A 23,647-nucleotide genomic window follows, 5' to 3' on the forward strand; every position below is an offset into this window, starting at 1 on the left:
GAACGCCAACAGTAGTATGCAGAGACGAGTGGTCCATATTCCTAATACACAGAGGTCACCTTAATAGCTTGTTCCAAATGCTATTCTCACCAGCCAAAAGCAACTAGGAGATGCAGGGGCAGGCCTTTTAGGCTGAAGTAGTCCCTTAAACTTAGCATGGTTGTGCTTTTGCATAAGTCAAGTGACTTTCTTTGTTTTGTTTTGTTTTAATAAACAAACAAACAAAAAACCCTAAAGCTTGTTATTTCCTTTGGGGTAGCAAATCTCAGCTGAGAATAGACCTGTTTAGTTTAGCATTATCTGCTTTTCTCAGCTGGGGAGTCTGTTGGCAGTGGATAAGGGTTTTTGTTTTGTTTTTGTTCAGAACTGAACTCTTGTGTTTAAAACACAGGCACACGCATGCTGCTTGGAGTTAAAGGAGCCTGGCCTTCCTGGTTCTACAGAGACTACTTACTGCTTGTTCTGTTTTCTGTGCGGTGTCCCGTGTTTCACCCCTCTGTTTTCACGGCCACCTTAAGAAAATTGTTTAAGTCAAATGTAGGGCTGTGGATTTTTCTCTGCCAGCCTGTTCTGTTTCAGCTGGTAACTGAGCACACCATATCACTACTTTGTGCTTGAGCTTGCAATTGGTTGATGCAGCTTAGCCTAGGTAAAGAGAATCCTAATTTTGTAGCCTGGATCATGGGAAACAAACACCAATTACATTCATGTACTCCTGAGACATGATGCAAGCCTGTGACTCTAGGATAGGCTATGTGTTTTCTGTGTGCGCAACCTGAGGGTGAAGGATCTTCACTTATACGGATGTAAAATATCATGTAAACACCCTAATGCAACCAAAGGATTGTGGAACTGGGTGGGAGAGTGAGTCATGGGTATTAATTAAATCCCAAACCCCAAGTGTCACGAGGAATGACACTTCAACGTGTAGTAATAAACCATTGAAATACAAACACAAAGGAGAGCGTTAGTACAACCACCACTGCTTCATGTCTTTAGTCTTCGTGCTAGGTAATCCAGAAGAGACCTGCTGGGTACCATACCTCCAGCTTCGCAGGTGTCCTGGAGAAAAGGCTGGCAGTAGGTTGTTAATGTCTGCGGAGTGTCGGGTAAGAAGCTGGGGTTGAAATCAAGTCAGTGGAGAGCTTGGTGAGACTTCTTGGTGGTGATGGTAACAGCACCCCGGGAATAAACTGCTCAGAAGCATGCGGAGAATGTGTAAATAGAGTGGTTAAAGAGGGGGTTAGACGGGCGGTCAGGAGTGGCTGCTGGCATTGCCAGCCCTGCCTCCGAGCAGGAGGCTGAGTCGGGTGCGATCCCGTGCCGGTGTGGTGCGGTGACCTAGGGCCTTCTTGTTCTGCTGGGGCAGGCCTATGTTGCTTACCAGCTTCTTGGTAAGTGGAAAAAATTACAAGTCCGTGAAGACTGACTTTTTTGCCTCAGTCTTTACCAGCAAGAGCTCCAGCCACATGGCCCAGGCCCCAGAAGGCAAGGGCAGGGACTGGGAGAATGATGAACTGTGCGGTGTAGGGGAAGATCAGGATCAAGACCATCCAAGGAACCTGAAGGTGCAGACATCAGTTGGGCCTGATGAGATACATCCGTGGGTCCTGAGGGAACTGGTGGATGTAGTTGCTAAGCCACCATCCATCATATTTGAGAAGTCGTGGGAGTCTGGTGAAGTTCCTGCTGACTTTCAAGGGGAAACATAATGCCCATTTTAAAAAAGGAAGAAAGGAAGGCCAGGGAACTACAGGCCAGCCAGTCTCACCTCTGTGCCTGGCAAGATCATGGAGCAGATCCTCCTGGAAACTCTGCTAAGGCACATGGAAAATAAGGAGGTGATTGGTGACAGCCAGCATGGCTTCACTAAGGGCACATCGTGCCTGACAAATCTGGTGGTCTTCCATGGCGGGGTTACAGCATTGGTAGATAGAGGAGGAACAACTGACATCATCTACCTGGACTTGCGCAAAGCGTTTGACACTGTCCCCCATGATATCCTTGTCTCTAAATTGGAGAGGCATGGATTCAATGGATGGACTGCTTGGTGGGTAAGGAATTGGCTGGAGGGTCGCACTCCAAGGGTTGTGGTCAACAGCTCAATGTCCAGGTGGAGCTCAGTAACGAGTGGTGTTCCTCAGGGGTCAGTACTGGGACCGGTGCTGTTTAACATCTTTGTCAGTGATGTGGACAGTGAAATTAAGCGCACCCTCAGCAAGTCTGCCAATGACACCAAGCTGGGTGGTGTGGTCGACATGCTGGAGGGAAGGGATGTCATCCAGAGGGACCTGGACAGGCCTCGAGGTGGGCCTGTGCGAATCTCATGAGGTCCAACAAGGCCAAGTGCAAGGTCCTGCATCTGGACCTGTACATTCCCAAGTACAAGCACAGGCTGGGCGGAGAATGGATTGAGAGCAGCCCTGAGGAGAAGGACCTGGGTGTGCTGGTTGATGAGAAGCTTTACATGAACCAGAAATGTGTGCTTGCAGCCCAGAAAGCCAACCATGTCCTGGGCTGCACCAAAAGCAGTGTGGGCAGCAGGGGAGGGAGGAAGGGGATTGTCCCTCTCTGTGTTGCTCTCGTGAGATCCCACCTGGAGCCCTGTGCTCAGCTCTGGGGCTCCCAGCACAAGAAGGACATGGAAGTATTAGAAGGAGTCCGGAGGAGGCCACAAGGATGATCAAGGGGCTGCAGCACCTCCGATGGAGACAGGCTGAGGGAGATGGGGTTGTCCAGCCTGGAGAAGAGAAGGCTCTGGGGAGACCTTAGAGCGGCCTGCCAGTGCCTAAAGGGGGCTGCAGGAAGGCTGGGGAGGGACTCTTGTCAGGGACTGTGGTGACAGCAGAAGGAGTAATGGCTTTAAACTAAAAGAGAGCGGGTTTAGATTAGATATAAGGAAGAAATTATTTCCTCTGAGGGTTGTGGTGCTGTAACAGGGAAGCTGTGGATGTCCCATCCCTGGAATTGCTCAAGGCCAGGCTGGAGGGGGCTTTGGGCAACCTGATCTAGTGGGAGGTGTCCCTGCCCATGGCAGTGGGGTTGGAGTTAAATGATCTTTAAGGTTCCTTCCACCCATTCTCTGATCCTATTGCAATTTGGAGACGGTGAAATGAATGTTGGCGGCAGCCTACCTTGTCCATTAATCTTGTAATTGTTGGCCTACCTGCATTCAACTTCTCTGGTTCTCACTGGGGCAAGAATAAAATCCTCTTTTTATGCAAACTTATGTTAGTCGTAAAGCCGTGAAACCGCTAGAAAGAAGTTTGACGGCCTCAAGTGCTCACTGTTTTGGATGCTGCTTAGGTGGAGATGACCATAAAAAAAGAGAATATTTGGGGCCACCCTAGTGATCCTGCGGTTATCTGCTTAACTGCAGCAAGTCTGAAGTCCTTGCTCAGGGAAAACTGAAATGCCCTTTGCCTGCAGACTTATAGTAGCAAATTAACTCCTACTGTCTCCTGGAAAAGCAGAGGGTGTAGGAAACACCGTTGGACTGTATCAGTGGTTAATCTTAAACCAGACTGAAGAAAGCTTGTGAGTAACAGATTTAATGTTCACTTTTAAGACTGGATTCTTGTCTAGAGTCAGGGCCCTTTGGGATTTGTGGCAGAACCAGGAAACCTCTGCAAACGTGTCTTCCTGTTAGTAACATGTTGTGCCATACCCAAGGGGTATCGAGAGGGGTTTCTGGGTGAACTTCAGTCCAGTCCCGCTAGGATGACGGTGAGAACAACACTGGGGGTGTTGTAGGACCTGCTGAGCCAATTGACTTGAGCTGTGTATCGGATATCAGGGGGTTGTTCTGTCTTGTAGGCAGCGTAGGTCTGTTTAGCAGGTATGCAGCTCTCCTGCGAAAACCCTGCTGAAGTGCATTGTTTGCAGAGAAGAAGGGAGTGTAGGTTTGAGGGTGTGCCCTGGAAGGCCTGTATCTGAAAGGATTGATGTTGCCAACTCTGCTGGTATCCGAATCTGCTCCTAGAAGCCAGGCGAGGTCAAAGGCCTCAGCTGTCTGAGGAAGGAAAACCAAAGGAGCACCCCGGGGTGCTGCTGCGTGTGCCGGCAGTGGTTTCCCAGCGGCGGCTGGGAGGAGATGGTGAGCAGGCCAATGTCACCGCCTTACCACAAGTGGCTGTAGTCTGCGGGGTCTTTTCTGCCCTTTCTCTGGTTGGACACCTGGAGGGGCCAAAACAAATCTTACAGCACGAATCTGCTTGCTGGAGATGGCCCCCAGGGCTCTTGTCTGCAAGGCAGATGTGTGATGGGAGCTGTGTAAGCACGCCTTTGCTTTCTACTGCTGCCATAACCCGTGTGTTCTTATACTGACTTATGTGTTCTTTGCCCAGGTACTAATTTTTTTTACCTTTTTTGTTAATCCTAGGCTCTCCTACATTAGTACTGTAAAAGGCCGTGACGTAAGGCAAAGAAGACTTATTTGCAAATTGCTTGTGTTTCTGACGGTCTCCGTCTCAGGGAAGTGGGAGCAGAGAGAACATTCCAGGTTGAACTCAGCGAATGTGGGATTTATGAGTGTCTTCTGGACTTTCTTTGCCCAGTGATACAGCAGTGATCTTGAGTATTACTGCCCCAGCACAAAGCCTGCCTCATCACTGTGGCTTCTTAACTAAACCTTGAAAGACTTTAAAAACAAGTCCTGAGGGGGTGGTTATGTGTTTGTTGTTGTTGTTGTTTTTTTGTTTTTTATTATTTATTTAAAGGTGTTAATGCTGGCATCTCTCTGTAACTCTAAGGGCATTGTAGATGATTTATAAAGCAGGAGAATAATGTGCAGTGTACCCCGACTGTTCCGATTCCCTTTTATGTATCAAGAGCAGAACACTTCACAATACTGATCCCAGTTCATGGGAGGATTTTAAAATAAAAACAGGTAATATTGGAACACAAAACTTATTTTGGGGTGAAGTATCCTGTCCTGGAAACAAAGAACTCAGAACTGATGGAGAAGTTGCATCAGAAGGGGAAAAATGGTATTTGAGATGATACCTATTTTAATACCCTTCTGCTGGGCAATGAAAGAGTGGAATAAAAGATAGCGGAACATATAGTAGTGCAGATTAATACTGACAAAAGTAGTGCCTAACACAGTTGAGTAGTGGAACTACAGTTAAAATTAAAAGCCTGTGTAAAGATAAATTTGCAAATACGTGTGGAGGATAATGCAAGATCACACAAGACATGATCAGTAAGGGACTGTTTCCTAGGCTTTCCTCCCCGTTATCGCCGTGTTCTTGGGATCGAGTGTGGTGCCTTCTACAGGCGGTGCTGGGTGAGTCTCCTTTTGACAGCGGAGCTTGTCACACAGATTTGATTCTTTCTAGAAGTAATGGGAGGTTTCTCTGACTGTCTCTGCAGCTCAGCACCCCTAATGTGTGTCTCAGGAGAGTATTCTAGGGGACCTTGTGTTTTTTTTCGTCTTGTCATACAGACGAGTCACTTGTCCGTCTTCATCCTTGCTTTATAGGTGGGGAGAACCGAGACCTTTCATTCTTGAAAACTAGCCCTGAGAGCTGCAGGAGAGAAGTACTGGTACCTTGGAGTGCTTTTCCCTGATGTGCTTGCAGAGCTTGATGCTAGTGTTGGCTGAACTTGGCTGTTGTCTTAAAATAATTACAGATGGTGGTATTGCCTAACTTTGTCCAAACTATTTTTCTTGGCCTTTTTTGTTTATAGTGAAGGATAAGTGATTCCAAAGTGAAGGTTTGCTGAAGCTGTCTTTGTCCATGGAAATGATGCCCTGGTATTTTGGTGCTTTGTAATCAAGAATGACTGCTGTGTATATACAAATGGAGAAAAACATCTGCTGTGTTAAACAGCAGCATGCTATCCCAGGTGAAGAGAGGTGTTGGAGGCGTGCAGGGTGGCTTTCTCAGTACAGCAGCAAAGAGAAAATGGCTCTGGGGTTGCCAAGTGATGATGTCCAGTGATGGGTAACGCTGTATCTGTGTGTTGTGGCTGCAACCATGGAAAAAGAAGTGCTGGGAACTGTATTTTAGTAATTCTTTGGGAATGGTGAGGTTGGAAACACCCTAATCAAAGGGAGTCAGTACCGTTTTCCTGTAACCGGATCACAGCATCCTGACCGGGAGGCAGGGGGATATTGAGCCTGCCTCTTGTACTTAGAAAAGTAAATGCCAAGGAAGTTCTTCTGGTTTGTGAGATAAGGCAAAATATGACATAATTCTTGATTGGTTAGAATCGATAAGTATTTGGATTGTGCAAATAAGGAGTGACTTTGTGCCTGGTTCGGCAAAGCACTTAAAATGAAGTGTCTGCTAGCATAATCAGGGCTTAAAGTGCCTTGCTGGCCGTCCCTGGAGATGAAATTTTCCTGGGACAGTTGTTGGGGACATCTGCAAAGCACTTGGCTGTCCCTTTATCTTCAATACTAAAGCACCGTGAGCAGTCCTGAACACAGAGCTTTGAGGTGGATGAGATAGAGCTAAAACACTGGAAACAGTTTGGTGGAAAACCACATGCACTGTTTGTCCTGCTCAGAAAAGAATTCCACCCTTGAAGAGTAAAGTTTTTAGTGGCAACCAGGACGTTTATCTGGAACTCCCACAGTTCCTGATATTGTTAATTTGTTTGTAGAAGGGCAGTGGAGAATATTCAAAATGAAGCAGTGATTTTTAGAGGTGGAATTAATGGTGTGATAGTTGGCTCCTTCAGGCCTGCTGACTTGCCTGCCTTAACTGAAAAGAGGGGTAATTCTTCCTTCTCAAACCTTTCTGCTTTGGGATTATCGAGCATGGCCTTGGAAAGAGATAAAGGTGGTGATCTAAGACAAAACTTTGAGCTGTTTGTGCAGGGAATGCTTATCTGTGCCATGGAGATGTTTTTAGCTGTTATTGCAGAGCTCAAACGTGCATGTAGGAGATCATCATGCTACATGTCGTGTTGCTGTCTTCACATCTTTGGGAGGCACATTCAGCGTGGATTGTAAAAAGGTGTCCTGCCTGATTGTGTTTGGGGGAAGCTATTTCTGGTTTTGCAGCTATCTGATGGCTCCTGGTGGTGGATCAGCATAGCAGGGCAACGTGGAAAATGCCGTGTGCTTCACCAGTGACTAGTGAAAGGGGCTTTGGTCCTGTGTGCTCTGTGAAATCTCACCTGCTTTCACTTCATGTGTCCGGGGCAGAGTCCGACCAGTCTCCTGGGCTCCGATTAACCCCGGCGAAGAGATCTGTTGAATTGGTGCTTCCAACGCTGTCAGCTGCAGAGGGTTCCTCTCGGTTACAGGTGCTGTCTTTTGGCTCAGCATGAATGCGATGAGGCTTACTGTGGGGGCCTGTTGTCTGACAGGCACAAAATCTAGCAGCGGTACTGCCTTGTTCCTCCTCTGCTGTTGAGGTAGTTACCTGAAGGGGTGCGAGAGACGGCGGAGCAGCAGAACTTAATGGAGCTCCAACAGCTGGGTAAGCAGTTGTGTGTGGAGATACAGTAACGGTGCTGGTAGGAGGGGGCCCTGGGGACAAACCATTTCTGATGGCTTTCCCCACCATCACCAGCAGTGTTGTTCCAGACAGACAAGGACAAGGTGAATCTGTTTGTCCAGCAGACGCAGGCTGTGCCAGAGGGCAGTCGTGTTCATCAGGGTAAGTGGGGCAGTGTCCAGTGCTACAGCTGTCCGCTCCAGCAGCACTCACTGAGCTCGGCTGATCTGTGTCCACCAGTGAAAGGCAGCTCTGGAAAAGCCTATCACAAAAGGGTGATGGAGAGAGCAACGAATTTCTCTGGTTTTCCTCACCATAGGATTAGTTTGTGCAGCTTGCTTGGAAGTAACATCTTGCGCTTGTTTTCAGATAGGCGTTGCTGGCTGCTGTGGCTCGCTGGTTGCGGGAGCTTTTAGTCCAGTATGCTTGAATTACTTAAATGCAGCAATGCTATCTTGTTACCTCGCTCCACTCCCGTGAGGAGCTAAGAGAGGGGATCACGTGCAGCTTTTGCAGCTGGTTTTACCTAGTTTAGAAGTGCTTGCCTAGCTGTGAAGAGTTCTGCATCCTGCTGAAATTACAGAAGGGCAGAAAATATGACAGCCGGTGCTGGAAACCAGCCAGTACGCTGACACAAGCCTGCATGGAAAAATGCTCTGGCATCTGTATTGACCGGGGATAATTGGAGCTTCCCCTTTTTTTTTCAGCTTATCCTAGAACCAGTTAGTAGCAACAGTCAGGCGAGGAGCGCATGGTGAGACAGCCGCGTGCCCGTGCTGCTGTGGTGGCAGGTGCGGGCTGAAGCGCGGCCGGCAGCGATGTTTCCCAAGGTACCTGCGGCTGTTGCCGGCTCTGAGCTGACGGTGATTGCAATACTGACTGTGTACTGCCTGCCCAACAGTGTTAGCACGCCTTAAGAGGGGCACGTAAATAACTTTTTGTCTCTTAGAATGAGTGCTTTATTTTAGCTTCTGCTGCCTTCTGCAGGAAAAGTTTCATTTCCTTTATAACTCTTAGTCACAGGCACTTGTTTGGGAATGTGATGGAAAACTGTCCTCTGAACTGACTCTCAGGCTTATTTTTTTGTTCTTCTCTCTGAATTTATTTGCTGTATTGCATCCAAAGTGCAAATTAGACCCTTGCCTTTCCTTTTCCATACCTGTACTGGAAAATGGCTCTACCTGGGAAGACGTGGGGATGTTCCTAGTGCCTGGGTTACTTTGCTTCCAAGCTGTGCTGTTGTGTGACCATGGCCATGTGCAGCACAGCTCTTTGGCTTCACCTGAGGCAGCAGAGGTGACCTTGGCAGCTGAGCTGACCTTGTCTAGCTTGGACACAAATCCTGGCGTGTCTGTGTTGTACTGGAGCTGGCGCGTTGCATTACAGCTGGCAATTTCTGCCTGTTGAAGGGGTTGTCTTGCTTGCTGGTCACTGAGAATAGAAGTTTAATGTTCCTGTAATGTGCATCTGGTGGTGCTTCATAATAAGTGCTTGTCAATTTGCCTCTGATCTATTTCCTTTCATCTTTGTCCAGATTTAGCAAAATTGGGGGTTGGACTGGGATAAAGCAGGAAGAAGCTGGTTGTGGTCTGAGGCTCTGGGAGCTGAGGCAGCTGGGGTGGTGGTGGTGGTGCAGCTAGGTAGCGTGCAAAGGGAAGGGATAAACAGTGGGGAGTTCACAAGATAGTAGCTCAAATGTACTAGTTTTAATTGTTCTGAAAAACATCGGAGTTCAGTTACGTGCTGCGTGAGTGGCGTAAGCAAAACGTGCGTGTTCAGCGCAGCAGTGAGCAGGTCTCCCCGGCAGCCAGCAGGAGCTGGGCAGCGCCTGGCCTCACCGCTGCAACCCGCAGGAGAGGATGCCCATCAGCTTCTGCGAACAATTCCCTCTTCCACAGAGTGTGTGGTAGGTGAGAGAAAACTCTGAAGTCCATTCAAAGTCTTCCCAAGGCAGTGTGGGCTGTGGTCCGGGTGCTTGATCGCTTGGTGCCTTCCTGGGCTGTGCTGAGCAGCCACGCTGCCCGGGGCTCTCTTACGCTGCCAGGTGAAGATTTCAGCCGTCTGCTGGGTCCTCCTGCTCTCTGTCATAGTTTGCTGAGGGGTGAGCTGCTTTTTGTGCCTGCTGCTTACCAAGGAAGTTGTTGCTGTGGGAGTACAGAAGCCAGTTTGGAGGTGCTCGACCTTCACAAAATTATTCCAAGTGTCCTGCAGACGGACTTCAGTCTTGTTTTCCTTGAAGCTGTTTGTGTCTGAGCAATGCAGCAAGCAGTTGCTGTTGTTTGAACTTCTTCTCTCTCCCTTTCTGCTTCCTTCGTCCTCCTGCTGTTTTACTGAGTGCTTTGCAGCCCTGCTCTCTGCATGCAAGGCTGGCGGTGCTGAAGCCAATTAGCAGCAGAAGGTGTAATAAATGCTGAGGAATTCAAATTGAGGTGGCGTTTTTCACACCTTCTCAGATTTTAAAATGTGCAGTGGCTACCTGAGGGAAGTTAGATGTTCTTGATGTTGCTGTGCCTTTCTGGACTACATCCCGGGTACAGTGAAACACTGGGCTGTTAACTGTTATTTGGAAGGAATATTATGGCCTATTTTAACTAAGGCAATTGGAGCAGAGGACATAATAGTTGCTTAGAAAGTAAAACATAGGCATCCTCTCGTGAATGGATGTGGATCATCAAGTCTTGCATCTCAGATAGCACAGACACTTACTGTAGCTTCCTGTATAAAAATTGCTGTATGTAGCCCGATTAAATCAATACTTGTTTTCTCTGGAGAGAAGCGTGCTGCTTTTACTAGTAGCAAAATTGTCATGCTTTAATCAGCTGTCAGTGGGAGTTTAATAATAAAGTAACCAAATTGGTAGGTGTGTTTGCAGGCAAAATAAGTTAAATGATTTTGCACAGCTTCCATTTGTGGTGGTGTCAGCTGAAGTTTGCAGGAGTTGAAGATAAGGAAGAGAAGGACACAAGAAGGTAATTTTCCTTTGACTTGTGTAGGAACATCAGATGCACGCCAACTTCTCGGCAAACTTTGCAGCCATCCTCCTTGGGAGAAGTTCCACCTGAGCTATGCAGCTCTCGCTGCTCCACTTGGAAGATGCTCCAGGCCATATTTCTGTCAGGTCCCAATATGCCGGTGTTGCAGGCCTGTATCAGCAAGCATTTTTTAATTCTTAATTTCTCTTTTCTTTGAGCTGTTGGGGTGGTTTATCTCTGTTGCAGAGGCTGTGGTTTCCTTTGCCAGCTGGCCCTGGTTGCTTGTAAGAAAACCTGCATGATGTACATATCCTAGTAAGGGTGCTCTAGGAGTGCAGTGGTTAATTAGTACAGGATCCAGAGTAGAGGAAAGGTACCTTGCACAACACTCTGCTAATGAGATCTTTGGTTGGTGTGAAGAGTTGCCAGCCCCACTTCAGCTGAAGCAAATATTTAGAACAAGATGGTCCTTGAATTTAGTGGATCTGTGGTTTTTGTTTTTTAAAAAAAGAAAAAAAGTGTCAATTGATCTATTTTTGCTGCTGCTCAGCATGTGTTCCTGTCTGCTGAGCGTGGTACAGGGAGCAGAGAGAGGGTGTCCTGCTGGCCTCCGGGCCTGGCAGGAGGAGCTGCGAGAAATGAGCCCTTGGAGAGGAGGGGAAGCTTCTGGTGGACACCTTCGGAGTTTCTCATTTTAAAATAAACGCAAGTCTTGTGGTTCCCAGAACATTTTGATGATGACTGAGACTCTGTAATAAAAAATTTTTTAAAAAAGTGTTTTCTCTGGGATTTCTGTGATCCATAGAAGTATTATACAGAAAAAAATAAGCCCAAACCTGATCTCTCCGATGATTTTAAAAAGTGTGATATTTTAAGAAGGTGGGAAAGTGGTGCTGATTATGGGTTCCTTATTTCTTACAGCTCCATTACAGGCTGTAAGGTGTGTGTGTGTGTGTGTGTGGAATCAGTTGCGTGCTGTCTTGCTTTCTTCAGCATAGACATCCATTGGGCTAAAGATAGCCCAGTGCGATGCGCAGATTTGTTCCCCAGGAATGAGGCAAATGTGGCCAGGATAGGACAATAAGGCTGCGGGTTTAGGAGTTCTTAAAAATGACGTGTAATTTGAGATGCTCAACTTGAAGCAGCTTAAGGGAGAGAGACAGGGTTATTTTTGTGTCTGAATTTGAGGAAAGAAATTAGGCCCTCCAGAACTACAAGGGTTTTCAAGCCTCTCTAGCAGGACTGAGCAGCATGTGTATGGCTTGCTGTGTCCCAGGGCCATGTCCCATTTTTCTGAATTTGAATATCCATTTTGCAGCCTGGTTACAGTTCTTTAAGAACCTGAATAGAGATCTTCCCACTTCCCTCTCCCCACACACCAGTGACATCTTTTTGCAGTTTCTCTGGGGCAGCTCTGCATTACCTCTGCTCCAAAAAGTCAGTGGGGCTTCCCTGGAAAACCCAGCGGGTCTGGTTCCCATGACAAATTATGATGTACAAAATGAAGTGCTTGGCTAAGAGATCGCTGTTTAGCAGCCCTGGCGTGGACGTACGTTATCTGCACACAACTCTTCTATGCTTGTTCTGGAAGATGGGCTTTGGAGTGCCCAACCCGTTTGTTGGTCAGTGAGGAGGGCTGTACTTCGAACGTAGCAGCGTTGTCTGTTCATTCGTTCCTTTTCAATCTTTTCGTAGTAAAAAACAAATTCCAATACTAGTAAAAGCTTCAATGGGCCTTTTTGGCTGTTTTTGGTTTGTGAACAGCTTGTAAGCACCAGTTGTTGCAAGACTGGTGTTGTCAAATGCAATATATTTTAACACTAAGTCTTACAGAAATGGGGTTTGCTTTGCTTGTTGAATTTTATATGATAGGATGGAGCTTATGTGAGTGCCAAATAACCACTAGTAATAATTATGTACAAACATATAAAATATAATCATGTATTTATTGTTGATCAGGTGGTTTCTGGCAGCTTTTAAAGAATGGGATATGGTAACAATCACTTAAAGGCTCAAACCCTGTAAATGGGAGCTCTTTGGGACGTGACTGAGTTTTTATAGAATCACCACTCTTGGTGATTTCTTGGTGGACCGCAAAATGGATTATTTTTTTCTTGTTCTGTCCTTCTTTTAAAAGCACTAATATCAAACTATGTGTGGGAGATGGATTTCTTCTGTTTCTTACATTACAAAGCTGGTTTGTGCAACTTAGATGCTTCAAAAGTTGGGAAGCCTTTTAAATTCAGGCCTTCAGTAATTCAGTAGATGCTCTGTAGCTCTGATTTCTGTCCAAGGCGGTGTTGCTGTTTATACTTCATCTTTCTGCGTCGTAATGGAAATTGCTGGAGCAATGAAGGACTGTCTGACAGGACAAGAACCAGGGTAATTGCTTGTTATAACTGAGATGTTAAATGTCTAGGCAGAGCTGGAGTCTCTGGAGCTAAGGAGATGTAAGGGGTGCTCCCACCATGGTGCTGTTAGCAGCTGCCGAGTGCCCTCCCTCTTCTGCCTGTACTCAGAAGGCAGGTGGAGGCAGGGACAAGGGTTGGAAGCAAGAACTGGGAAGTTTTTGTTTTGTACTGAATGGGATAACTTTGTGTTTTCTGCAGGTGGATTTGCAATAGTGTTTCTTGTGAGAACTAACAATGGGATGAAATGTGCCCTGAAGCGGATGTACGTCAATAACGAGTACGACTTGCAAGTCTGCAAAAGAGAAATCCAAATCATGGTAAGTCAACGCTTTGTAGTGGGGACCCTGACTAGGAGGGGAACGTCATGAGAGCTCGGTCACCTTCTGCCTTCGAGCTGTGTAGTGTTGCATCACAAACTGTGTTCTTAGTAAAATTGTCATTCTTCTAGAAACACCTAGCTCTTAGAGTTGCACAGCTATGTAAAAAAAAATCTTGGATTGAATTGTTTAAAACCTAAATTGTTTTAGTGGTCAAGAGAAACACAGCAGCTGAAAAGGCAGAGGGAATCTCGGGAAAAGGAGGGGACGAAAAATCTTCTATGTCAATGCCAGACTTGATGGGAAAGGGAAGAGCTGAAGAGGTGTGTGCGGTTTGGGGTGTTTCTCTTCGAGATTTCATCTCGAAGGCTAATAATTCTGATTCAGCAGTTTCTGAACACAAATCAGTACATGAATGGAAGACTTCCATGCCAAGATGAATTTGTCACAACAGCTTCTAATCTTTTGGTTTAGGATGAGGGCTATATCAGTATTGGTGAGGCTGGTGGGTTGAAACCAGTATGTGTGGGGTAGTTACTGCCTTGGCTTGTTTCTGTAGATTATTGGATGCAAGGCATTAGGTAATAGGATAGCTATTTTAGTAGTTGTTTTAAACAATTATTAATCTCTGAACAAATAAAACATTGAGATGATCTAAATGGATTTGGTTAGTCTTGCTTGGATCCTAGTGAATGTGGGAAGTGCCACTTTTGAAATTGTATTTGCAAGGTATCAATGAACGTTTTGAGTAACTGAAGTGGAGAAGAAAACAGAAAATATGCATTCTGCTAATTCATAATGTGAAGTATTTGTTTGGGATAGACTATCTTCTTATCAGAAGCTCTTACCTGTAGCAATTCAGAGTGTTTTTTAAAGTAGCTTTTAATTAGGTTAATACCTTCAAAGTTAACTTCTGGATTTTGTGAGATAGTGCGGTGAGGTTTTGGGGCATACTTTGTCATCACCATAGCTAATGCTACATGGGAAAGGTTGAGATTAGATCTTACATCAAAGGTTTTAACTGTGCTCACAAAGCTTGTTTACTTGGATTTTAATTGCCAGTGCTTTCCATTGTCTCTGTCTTTTTGGTGTCTCTGAAATGTGTGGCTAACCTGGGAAGCGAATGCAAGAAGTGTCCTTCTGACGTGCTCACTCTCATATTGAATCTTATCATAAGCACTAATCTTTGTGAAAAACAAGTACATCAGTAAAAGGAAATCTTATTTCCTAGCTTTTGTGCAATAAAGAAGCATTTTAAACTTAGCTTTCTGCAGCACTACAGAATTACTGAAGAGAGCAAAATGTTACCAGCAAAATCTAGATTTCTTTTACTGGTAAAGCTGAGCACAGCATGGGAGTGGCTGTCACACCTGGAAACGTGTGTAACTCTGGCAGTCACAAAAACAACTTCCCTGCAGGTTCAGCATGTCATAGATAAGTCATTGGTATGAGAACTTGTGCTTTAATCCATCAAGGCATGTAAAATAAGGTACTTCTAAAACCAAGCTAACAACTTTTTTTTTTTATTTCCTGAGTGGTTTTTAAGCATGCAAAGATTTGAGATACTGTTTGTTAGTGGAAGAGAGAGGAAGGAGAGGAGAAAAGTAAGCAGAACATGCATTGTGCACAGCCACTGCAAAACAGCTGCCTTGTTCTCCCCCCTACATAAAGGAGGAGCAGCTGCAGTGAGCTTGGCCTTGGCCATCCAAGGGAACATCCAAAAATCTGGACTCACTGACCCCTGAATGAGTTAGTTCAGTAGGTTGGTTGGTTCTCAGTTGTTTGTCTCAGCTCCTTCTGGAAGCAAAACAGGTAGAGACAGACCTTCGATTTGATTGAGTTGTATACAATGATTAATCCAAACTGGCAAAAGCTTGTGCTTAGGCAAGGAAAGAACTAGGAAAGCTGTGCATTGTAGATTAAAGTGCTACTCATTCTATATGGCTGTCTTATGCTTTGAATATATTTACCTTGCAGCGGGATCTATCTGGCCATAAGAACATTGTTGGATACATTGATTCCAGTATAAACTCAGTAAGCAGTGGCGATGTGTGGGAAGTGCTGATACTAATGGACTTCTGCCGAGGTGAGTGTGGGCTCACAGCGTTCCTCGTTGGTAGATAGGCCCTTTCCAGTGCTTACAGGGAACTTGCACAAGTCAAGTGGGTTTTTGTTTGTTGGTTTTGGTTGTCTTTTTTGTTTGTTTTTTAAATGGAAGGATGGAGCAACCTTATTCCTAGGCCTGGTCCATCCTTGAATACGAAAGAACTGTTTTGAACAATGCAAAGCTAAACTAAATGTAGAGAAGTGGATGATATGTGAGGCTCTGATAGGACTGTTACCACCTTTGCCGCTGCCCAGGATGGCTCTAGATCCTTTCTGTTGTGAAAGGAACCCGTAAGTATATATTGCTGTTTTCCATAGGCTGGCCACACGAAAAGTTGCTCTTCTATAGCAGCTAGGCTGTGGAATGAAATTGTTCTTCACAGTATGTCATACTGCAAGCTTTTTCTGTTTCAGTTTGACTTAGGATTGTTCTTGAAGAAGCTTGAAATGGGTAATGTGAAGCCAAAAAGCATTACTTTTACCTCTGACCTTTGTGTTCGTCTGTCTCTAGCCAGACAGACTCTTCCACTTTTTTTTCAGCTGTCCCAAAGCTTTGATCTCTTATGGCTAGAACTTGGTGTTTGGAAAATGACGCATATGCTGTACTCAAATGCCTCTTGCAGGAATAGAGTGTTAAGCAAAAAGAATATTTTGGCCAGGCGACTTCAGGAGTCTGGCTGTTTTCGATGGTGGCAACTCATGGAAATGTGTATTCTCAAGACTGTTCAGATTTTTAACTGAAGCCAGGTGCATCATAGCAAGAACGTTTTGATTCTGAAATGCCTTTAAACATGTACTGCACATACTTCTGTCCTGCCACGCCATCTTTGGTTCGTTTTGGTGCAGGAATCTTGACTGGCTTGTGTTAGGTTTATTTGCTTGCAAAAGGAATGTTATGCGTGGTTTTTACAAAGAAATTCTGTTATGATTCCTTTAGAAGTTTAGTCCTAAACAGCACAGGAAATGTTGCAAGAAAGGGTCCTGGCAACGCCAGTAAATTCATACCCAGCTCTGTGTTGCAGAGCCCACTGGAGGGAAGTATAAACCATGACAATTCAGAATCTTTTCCTGCCAGCTTCATTAGCTTCTCCACTCTGTGCCAGATTTTGGGCTTATGAAGTAAGCTCTGTCTTTCTAAGGCCTTTCTGTCCATTTGAAAGAAGAGCTGCAAGCTTGCAGATACCATCCTTGACGCATGCCTCTCTCTGTGTCCAACACTGAGGCTGAAGCATGGGAATTGAAATTTTACGTTTCAATTCAATTCAGCTTCACCAGATCAGGATGAGGAAGTTGACGAGGCCTTCTACAGGCAGCTGATAGCAGCCTCGCAATCACAGGCCCTGGTTATCGTGGGGGATTTCAACTACCCTGACACTTGCTGGAAGGCCTACTCAGCCAGCCATCCGCAGTCCAGGAGGTTCCTTCAGTGTATTGATGCAAATGGTGGACGTGCCAACTAGGAGAGGAGCACTGCTGGATCTTGTCCTCACTAACAAAGAGGGGCTGGGTGAAGCAGTGAAGGTTGAGGGCAGCCTCAGTTGCAGCGACCATGGGATGGTGGAGTTCAGGATCTCATGTGGCAGGAACATAATACCAAGCAGAATCGCAACCCTGCACTCAAGTGGAAGAGGAGAGTCTACAGATTATTGAAGGAAGGGCTGGCCACTTTGGAGGAATATAAGGCTGTTGTCAGAGGATGTAGGGAGGCAACTGAGAAAGTTAAGGCCTCCTGTAGTGGGTTTATGTGGCAAGGTTTTGGTGGCGGGGGCCCATAGGGGTGGCTTCTGCAAGAAGAATCCAGAAGCTGCCCCATGTTAGATAATGGCCAGAGCTGGGCCACTAAGCGATGTTGTTTGCCCCTGTGTGAAAGCATATTTAACGAAGGGGAAAAAATGCTGGGAAATAGCAGCTGGGAGCGAGAGAGGAGTGAGAAAGCTCTCTGCAGCCACCAAGGTCCATGCAGAAGGAGGGCAGGAGGTGCTCTGAGCGCTGGAGCTGAAGTTCCCCTGCAGCGTGTGGAGAGGCCCCTGGTGGAGCAGGCTGTGCCCGCACAGCCCATGGGTCCCACGGCAGAGCAGATTTCCACACTGCAGCCTGTGGAGGAGCCCACAGCGGAGCAGGTGGATCTGCCCTGAAGGAGGCTGTGGCCTGTGGAGGACCCCCACCAGAGCAGACTCCGGGCTTAAGCTGCAGCCCGTGGAGAGGAGCCCACGCAGGAGCAGGGGACCTGGCAGGAGCTGATGCCCATGGGGGACCCAGGTTGGAGCAGTGTGCTCCTGATGGGTGGACTCCGTGGCATGGACCCCTGTTTGGATCAGTTCTTGAAGAGCTGCTGCCTGTGGGAAGCCCACACAGGATCAGTTTGGGAAGGATTGTATCCTGTGGGAGGGACCCCAGTTTGGAGCAGGGGAAGAGAGTGACCGAGAAGGAACAGCAAAGTGCCATAGACTGACCGCAACCTCCACTCCCCCATTCCCATGTTCCACTTGGTGAAAGGGGGTGGAAGAGTGTGGATGGGGGGAAGGTGTTTTCGATTTCTTTCCTTTGTTTCTCATTTTTCTAGCTTGATAGTAGTAAATAGGCAGTAAATCTTACCATCTCCCTACTCTGAGTCTGTTTTGCCCGTCATGATAATTGTTCAGTGTTCTCCCCGTCCATATATCAACCCTTGAGCCCTTTGCATATTTTCTCCCCCTTTCCATTTGAGGAAGGGGAGTGAGAGAGCAGCTGTGGTGGAGCTTGGCAGCCCACCCAAGTAAAACCACCACACCTCCTCAGAATTAAACCTTGCAAGAGGGCTCAAGGACAACAGAAAGGGCTTCTTCAAATACATTGCAGATAAAACTAACACTAGAGGCAATGTAGGCCCCCTGATGAATGAGGTGGGTGCCCTGGTGACAGAAGATAAAGAGAAGGCAGAGTTACTGAATGCTTTCTTTGTCTCTGTCTATAATGCCGGAGGCTGTCCTGAGGAGCACTGTATCTCTGAGGCCCCAGAGGAAGTCAGGATAAAGGAGGAATTTGCCTCAGTTGATGAGGACTGGGTTAACGACCAATTAAGCAATTTGTACATCCAAAAGTCCATGGGTCCTGATGGGATGCGCCAATGGGTGCTGAGGGAGCTGGCGGAAGTCATTGCTAGGCCACTCTCCATCATCTTTGGTAAGTCGTGGGCATCAGGAGAGGTGCCTGAGGACTGGAGGAAAGCAAATGTCACTCCAGTCTTCAAAAAGGGCAAGAAGGAGGACCCAGGTAACTATAGACTGGTCAGCCTCACCTCCATCCCTGGTAAGGTGATGGAACAACTTGTCCTTGGCTCTGTCTGTAGTCATATCAAGGATAAGAGGGTCATTAGGGGCAGTCAATATGGCTTCACCAAGGGGAAGTCATGCTTAATCAACCTGATAGCCTTTTATGAAGACATAACCAGGTGGATAGATGATAGTAAAGCAGTGGATGTGTCTATCTTGATTTCAGTAAAGCCTTTGGTACCGTCTCCCACAGCATCCTCGCAGCTAAACTGAGGAAGTGTGGTCTGGACAATCAAGTAGTGAGGTGGACTGTGAACTGCCTGAAGGAAAGAAGCCAGAGAGTTGTGGTCAATGGGATGGAGTCGAGCTGGAGGCCTGTAGCTAGTGGACCCTCAGGGGTCAGTACTAACACCACTGTTGTTCAATATATTCATCAACAACTTGGATGAGGAAACAGAGTGCGCCATCAACAAGTTTGCTGATGACACTGAACAGGGAGGAGTGGCTGACATGCCAGAAGGCTGTGCTGCCGTCCAGTGGGACCTCAACAGGTTGGAGAATTGGGTGGGGAGAAATTTAGTGAAATGTAACGAGGTCAAGTGTAGAGTCCTGCATCTGGGCAAGAACAACCCCAGACACCAGGAAAAGTTGGTGACTGCCCTGCTGAAAAGCAGCGAAGGGGAGAGGCACCTGGGGTTCCTGGTGGACAGTCGGATGACCGTGAGCCAGCACTGTGCCCTTGTGCCCAAAAAGGCCGATGGCATTCTGGGGTGTATCAGCAGGGGTGTGATTAGTAGGTCAAGAGACGTTCTCCTCCCCCTCTACTCTGCCCTGGTGAGACCACATCTAGAATATTGTGTCCAGTTCTGGGCCCCTCAGTTCAAGAAGGACAGGGAACTGCTTGAGAGAGCCCAGCACAGAGCCACGAGGATGATTAAGGGAGTGGAGCATCTCCCTTAAGAGGAAAGGCTGAGGGAGCTGGGTCTCTCTAGCTTGGAGAAGAGGAGACTGAGGGGTGAGCTTATTCATGTTTATAAATCTGTAAAGGGCGAGTGTCAGGAGGATGGAGCCAGGCTCTGCTGGGTGACATCCAGTCATAGGACAAGGGGCAATGGGTGCAAGCTGGAACATAGGAGGTTCTGCTTACATATGAGACAAATCTTTTTTACGGTGAGGGTGACAAAACTCTGGAATAGGCTGCCCGGGGGCTGTGGAGTCTTCTCTGGAGACATTCAAAACCCGCCTGGACGTGTTCCTGTGTGATGTGACCTAGGTGTTCCTGCTCCAGCAGGGGGATTGGACTAGATGGTCTTTCATGGTCCCTTCCGATCCCTAGGATCCCTAGCATTCTGTGATACATTGAATTTCCCCTCATTATCCTCAGTTTGTGATAAACAGCTGCTTAAACCAAGTTAATGCATCTTTATGTGCACAACTGCACTCATTTTGAGCGCAAAATATTCACAGCTGAACTACTTACTTATCGGGCTCAGCTTTTCTTTAGAGCTTTTGTACCTTGGTTATGAAGTTTTCCAACACGTATGTTAAATGATACAGTTCCCTTTGCCAATGGTTCAAAAATGTATTGTTTTTTTTCCCCTCTGCGTGTCGAAGATGTTTAGAGGGGGAAGAACTCTGTGGATTTTTTTTTTTTTTTTTGAAAAGTCCTTGACAGCAAGAGAATCTCGAAGTTGAGGCAAATCCAGGACTCATTCAAAGAGTAACAAATGTGGAAGGTTCCACTTGTACAGACAGATTTTGCCAGTCTATGATTTTGGCCAAACCATCTAGTAATGTATGTTTTATGGAGTCTTCTTCCTCCCTCTTGCAGACTGTTTTGTGGACTGTGGGTGCCCCGCATTCAGCACTCTATTCATCTAGTCTGACAAAAACATTTACTTTTGAGGACGAAAGAAAAAACACTGCTTAGTTAGAATTATATTTCAGTGTTAACACAGCGAGGTGATGAGGGCCTTAGAAGGTAACTTGCTGCTGCTGAAGCGTAGTCCAAAGACAAGATAAGATGCGATGTCTGCCGGCAGATATGAAAAATCCCCTTGGATTTAGGCAAAGAGGGAAGAAAATTGAACAAGATGACAAAGCAAGTTCCCAAAAACCTGTGGGGGGGGAAGCTTGTTACAAACTTTGAATTTGAACTCATGAATCTTGTGTGCTGACTGTGCAGCCACAGTTTAGGGAGCAGTCTAAGACAAAGTAGGTCTGGTAGGACTGGGGCTTGGACAAGACTGGATCTGCTTTGGCACACTTGCTCTCATTCTTGGCATTTTTCTCCTCAGGAGGGCAGGTGGTGAACCTCATGAACCAACGCCTGCAGACAGGTTTCACTGAGAATGAGGTCCTGCAGATCTTTTGTGACACCTGTGAAGCCGTAGCGAGGCTGCATCAGTGTAAAACACCAATAATCCACAGGGATCTGAAGGTGAGTTGTGGACTCCAGTAATACAGGAGAGCGCGTGCATGCTTACACCATGGCAGACAGGCTTTGAAAGCTGGTCCTGTGTTTCTGTCCTTTGTAACAAGGGAAAGTTGGGTACAAATGCCTCTCTCTCTTGGAAGATTTTTGGGGAAAAAATGTCTCTCATTGCCGCTTACTATATGTTTACCACCTATAGATCTACTTTATAAACACAAATGTTTGAATAATTCTGTTTTGCACAGATGTGCCAGAATGTATCTGATGAATTATTCACAGTGACTTTCTACCACCTGAAACACTGCTGATATTATAAGGTAGTTCACAGAAAGTGCGCAGTAAATCCGTTTCCTGGACCCACATTAAAAGGATCACCCCAGAGATGTTGGCCTTGGGTCAGGAGTTGTTAGAGGCTTTTGAAACTGGTCTCTAGCTGTTGACTGTGCAAGTGAATTCTAAGGCTCTGTGCGCTCAGATGGGAGCAGAGCAAGGCCAGCAGGGAGAGCTTTTGAAAAATCCCACACCTATAATCAAACACACACAAAAAGACGTTCCCTTTTCTTCTCAACTAGATCATAAAATGCATGAATAATATATTCACACAAGCCGCCTTCTTGGCTGTACATTTGAAATTCAGATGTGGTTTGTGGGTCAGTCTGCTTTCAGAGCCCTCAACAGATGCTTGTTTCATGCTGCTGGCTATTGTTTTATAGGAGCAAAAGATAACTCGTGTGCTAAGAACAACCAGGCAGTGCAGGGGAAAAAAATTCTCAGGGTCTGGTACGCTTTAGTGTGTTTCAAATGATCATGACCCCACTGCTCAGTTAGTTTAAATGTATGAAACAAGTCTGACATCTGTTTTTCTAGAGTGCTGTGAAATGGGTGAAGTCCTATGGATTTGAGGACTGAATTTAAGCCTATGGACATCTCCCAGGAGTTTGAACAGGCAAGGAAAGTTGGGGTGAGAGAATAAGGCTTAGGAGCAAGAACCTCTTCAGTTGACATTAACCCCTGCTATTATGGTTTTGGCTTCAAATCCTTCTTTTTTTTTTTTTTTGTAAAAAAAACAAACTCATTGTGTGGTAAGTGAATGATTTCATTCACATCTGTAATGGATTAGTAAGTTAATCTTTAGTATTACTCTCTATATTGAAATGAACTCTCAAGTTCTGGTTCTCTTGGTTGGTAATTTGTGCCTGAGGTTAGAGACCTGGCTTTTCTCTGTTTTAAGACATGTTTTCGTAGAATGGCTTGGGTTGGAAGGGACCTTAAAGATCACCTAGTTCCAACCCCACTGCCATGGGCAACGATGCACCCCATTAGATCAGGTTGCCCAGGGCCTCGTCTAACCTGGTCTTGAATACCTCCAGGGATTGGGGCATCCACAGTTTCTCGGGACAACCTGTTCTAGTGCCTCGCCACCGTCTGAGTGAAGAAATTCCTCTTAACCTCTAATCTAGGTCTCCCCTCTTTCAGTTTAAAACCACTCCCCCTCATTCCATCATTGCCTGCCTGAGCAAAAAGTTGCTCTTTTTTTTCTTTTTTTTTTTTTTATAAGCCCCCTTTAAGTACTGAAAAGCTGCAATGAGGTCTTCCTGAAGCTTTCTTCTCTTCAGGCTGAACAACCCCAGCTCTCTCAGCCTTTCTCTATAGGAGAGGTGCTCCAGCCCTCTGATCAACTTTTTGGTCCTCCTCTGGACCTGCTCTAACAGCTCCACATCCTTCCTGTGATGGGGGCCCCAGACCTGAACGCGGCACTCCAAGGGAGGCCTCACAGGGGCAGAGCAGAGGGGGCAATCACTTCCTTCCACCTGCTGGCCACTCCTCATGATGACCTCTGGAGCTCCAGTTGTAACTGGGGATCTAAGTATTAACACGGAATTGATGATTTAGATACGTGTTGACTTTGAGTTGAAATTGAATACAAAGGGGGAGCTGCACAAATCCAAGAGAGATTAAGGGCCAGAAAAGGTTTGTGAATGATCAGAGTGTAAGGAAAGGCATCTGCTGGGTAAGTGGTTTACGAGTGAATGTAACCCTGTCGAAGAACAGGCAAATGTTGACTTTGTAGACATACTTTTTCTGCCTTCCAGCTCTTTGATTTTACTCTTAACAGTGGAGGTTCTTGCCCTGAGGGATCTGCCAGCAGAAGGGATTCATGAATAGTCTTTAAGCCCTTTCAGACAAATTCAGCTCTATTACTTTGTGACCTTGATTTTGAGTTAACCCAGCAGGCTTTTCCTGAAGCAGAATGACCTGTTGTCATGAAAAAGATGGTACCTGGCCCCTGTGTTCATGGTTTTCATTTGTGACCTGTTAACTATCAGGAGGTGTGTCGGTGTGCCCCTGTGTGCTTACAGCTGCATGATGTCCTGTACAGGATGTGCTGGTTAGTTTCATGTGCTTTGATTGCCACAAACACAGGTGTACACTGATGCTGCATTTTCCTGAAAAAAATATAAAATTTGGAAGATTCTCAGGTGCCTCTACTGTAGTTAGACCCTTGTACAGGCCGTGTAAACAAGGCAGTAGGCTTGCATCATGTATTGACCTTTGCTTGTTCTTGCAGCTATTTTCCTCAGCCTCAGGGTTAGTAGGCCATTGATGCTGCAGGGCATTACCTAAAGTTTATTTTTGTTCCTCTCTCACTGGAGTAAGAATGCTTCCTGTGCCTCTAGTTTGGGCCTTTTAACAGCAAAGAA

The 23,647-nt window shown here is 46.2% G+C and overlaps 1 protein-coding gene across 22 annotated transcripts in view; it reads left to right on the forward strand.

Moving 5' to 3' along the window:
• Window positions 1-23,647, forward strand: part of AAK1 (AP2 associated kinase 1) — a 96,646-nt gene that overhangs the window by 14,753 nt on the left and 58,246 nt on the right. For all 22 annotated transcript variants that reach the window (XR_010826653.1, XM_066983519.1, XM_066983522.1 and 19 more), the window contains exons 3-5: window positions 13,036-13,154; window positions 15,132-15,240; window positions 20,809-20,951. Coding sequence is in view for 21 of the 22 variants with exons in the window: in XM_066983519.1 (XP_066839620.1) it covers window positions 13,036-13,154; window positions 15,132-15,240; window positions 20,809-20,951 (371 nt within the window). In the remaining variant the exon portion in view is untranslated. The remainder of the gene's footprint in view (window positions 1-13,035; window positions 13,155-15,131; window positions 15,241-20,808; window positions 20,952-23,647) is intronic.

This window comes from Anser cygnoides, chromosome 26 (assembly GCF_040182565.1).
Source record: "Anser cygnoides isolate HZ-2024a breed goose chromosome 26, Taihu_goose_T2T_genome, whole genome shotgun sequence".
In the NCBI taxonomy this organism is placed as follows: domain Eukaryota; kingdom Metazoa; phylum Chordata; class Aves; order Anseriformes; family Anatidae; genus Anser; species Anser cygnoides.